General features: G+C 55.7%; 1 protein-coding gene across 1 annotated transcript in view; it reads left to right on the top strand.

Annotated features, from left to right (window-relative positions):
- Positions 1–73: 73 nt before the first annotated feature.
- Positions 74–2,488, top strand: part of BICRA (BRD4 interacting chromatin remodeling complex associated protein) — a gene marked incomplete at its 5' end in the record, with an annotated part of 20,151 nt that continues 17,736 nt past the window's right edge. Inside the window, 2 exons of the mRNA XM_024768244.1 lie at positions 74–118; positions 2,117–2,182. Coding sequence (XP_024624012.1) covers positions 74–118; positions 2,117–2,182 — 111 coding nt within the window. The remainder of the gene's footprint in view (positions 119–2,116; positions 2,183–2,488) is intronic.

Raw genomic sequence — 2,488 nt, 5'->3', positions numbered from 1 at the left:
CCACCCTCCCCCACCCTCTCCCTCCCCTCCCCTGTCCCTCATCTCCTCAAATGTCTCTCCTCTTCTCTCTTTCAGTGACCCTCAGGCCCTCAATGACTTCTTACATGGATCTGAGAAGGTGAGTGCTGGGGCAGGGAGAAGCATCCCCAGGGCAGGGGCCTGTGGAATTGGGAGTCGAGAGACACTCCCCCCTGATTCAGTAGACATCTGCCCCTTGCCTTCCATGAGCCAGGCCCCAGGGTTATGGCAGAGAGTGAACGAGATGGCAAATCCCTGCCCTCACTCCATACACATTTCCTTGGTAAAACAAAGCAACCAGAGAGCTAATAAAGGTGATGGTGGAAAGCACCATGCAGAGCAGCATAAGAAATAATAATGTCACTTGCACAACAAAAGAGGTTTAAAAGAAAATGAATGGGAGGCAGAAGCAGGGGCTTCTCTAGCTGGTGTGAACCTGAGGGATCAAAGGGAGGTGCCCATGGCACTCTGGGCAGGGGAAGGACAGGTAGGAAGGTTGGAAAGTTTGAGAAAGAAGGCCTGTGGGGCTGGAATGAAGGGGAAACTAGAAGGTGGTAAGACTGGAGTGGACAAAAGTCAGCAGGTCATGAAGGGCTTGGAGGACCTTGATTGAGGAGTTCAGACTTCATTCTGAATGTGACAGGCAGTTCTGACGGGTTATTAAGCAGGAGAATGCCACATTCTGTTTGCACTCCAGAGAATGGAACAAAGTGGGGGAGAGTGGATGTCTGTTGAGCCATGAGGAGCTGTATCAGTCACCTACAGCTGCATAACAAGTTATCCCATCACTTAGTGACTTAAAACAACATTTGTTAGAGCTCTCAGTTTCTGAGGGTCAGGAACTGGGGAGTGGCTTAGCTGGGTGTCTAGCTCAGTGTCTACCCTGAGTAGCAGTCAGGGTGTTGCCTGGAGCCACTGTCATCTGAGGGCTTGTCTGGGGCTGGAGGATGTGCTTCCACAATGACTCTGCCATGGCCGTTGGCTGGAGGCCTCAGCTCCTCACCATGTGGGCGTCCCCATAGGATTGCTTGAGTGTCCTCACAGCATGGCACCTGGTTCCCCCAGAGCAAGTGACGCAAGGGAGAGAGCCAGGAGGAAGCTCAGTGCCTTTTATGACCTAGTCTCCAAAGTCACACACTGTCACTTCCGTCATACTGCATTTACTAGAAGCGAGTCACTAAGCCCGCCCACACTCACAGGGAGGGAACGGAGCTCTGCTCCTTGACAGGGGATGTATCAAATAATTTGTGGAGCGGAGGCGAGTGTGGAGTGGAGGTTGGTGGCCTGGGCCCCAGGGCAGGCACAGGACGAGGTGCCAGGCGCTGGCTCTGGGATCTGTCTGGGAGGCAGAATCACTAGACTTGCTGGTGGATTAGATGGTGAGGAAGAAAGAAGATCCAGGATGCCTCTTGGACTTGACCTGAGCAGCTGAGTGGGTGGTGGTACCGTTCTCTGAGACTGGGAGTTCGAGGTGGATTGTAGAAGTCCAAGGGTGGCTATTGGATATACCAGTCTGGGGTTCTGGAAGAAGATCAGCTGGACAGAGAAACTGGGGAGGCTTGGCTGTGGACAGACATTCATTGGGTGCTTAGGGCCTGTTTTAGGCATTGCCCATGTCTGCGGGAACGAGACAGGTCCCTGTGCTCCTAGACACGGGAACAGCACACACATTAGGTGCCCGGGTGGCAGGGCGTGCCGGGTGCTTGGGCTGGGCAGTTTAAGGAGTGACTTAGTAGGAAGGGACTGACAGTTGTCGGGACGACGTGACAAAGGTGACAGGCCCTGCCAGATGTGTTACCAAAGACGCTTGAGCAAAGCCACGGAGGCAGGATTTAGAGTTCAAGGCAGGCGTGTCGGGAGAGGCTCGGACTCAGTGCTGGGGTTGCCTCGCATTTTAATTTTGCAGCCAAGCCCCTTTCTTTGGGGCATCTTTTCTGGAGGCGGAGTTTCCTGTACCCCTCGAATCTCCCCCTCAACCCCCCTACCTCGTCTTTGTCTTTTTGTCCCATGTAACCCCAAATTGGTTTTTGTTCTAGAGGTGGGCCGGCCCACTGCCCAGCTGACCTTTGACCTTGGGTGGGGGCGGGTCTTGTTGCAGCTTGACAGTGATGACCTCCTGGATAATCCCGGGGAGGCCCAAAGTGCCTTCTATGAAGGTCCTGGGGTAAGTGGCCCGGGGGCTCGGGGCCTGTGGTGGCAGCCAGTGGGGGAGGGGAGAAGGGGGTCACACTCGTCCCCTGAGGCACTTTGCCGGGAGGGGGTCAGGGGGCAGTCACTGAGAAGCAGTGTGGGGTGGAGGTGAGGCCGGAGTTGCTGGACCCCCAGCTGTGCCCTCAGGCCCCTCAGAGAAGGAGGTGTGGTCCTCAGTCCCTGGCCTTGGAGGGCAGCTGCTACAAAGCTGGTACAGAGGGAGAGACTGGCTGTGTAGTTCACAGTGGGCAGGGCGGGGTGGCGCTCCTGAGGAGCGGGG

This window comes from Neophocaena asiaeorientalis, unplaced genomic scaffold (assembly GCF_003031525.2).
Source record: "Neophocaena asiaeorientalis asiaeorientalis breed wild unplaced genomic scaffold, Neophocaena_asiaeorientalis_V1.1 scaffold629, whole genome shotgun sequence".
NCBI lineage: Eukaryota > Metazoa > Chordata > Mammalia > Artiodactyla > Phocoenidae > Neophocaena > Neophocaena asiaeorientalis.
Note: the sequence above shows the minus strand (reverse complement) of the source record. Positions and strands in the feature narration are given on the sequence as shown.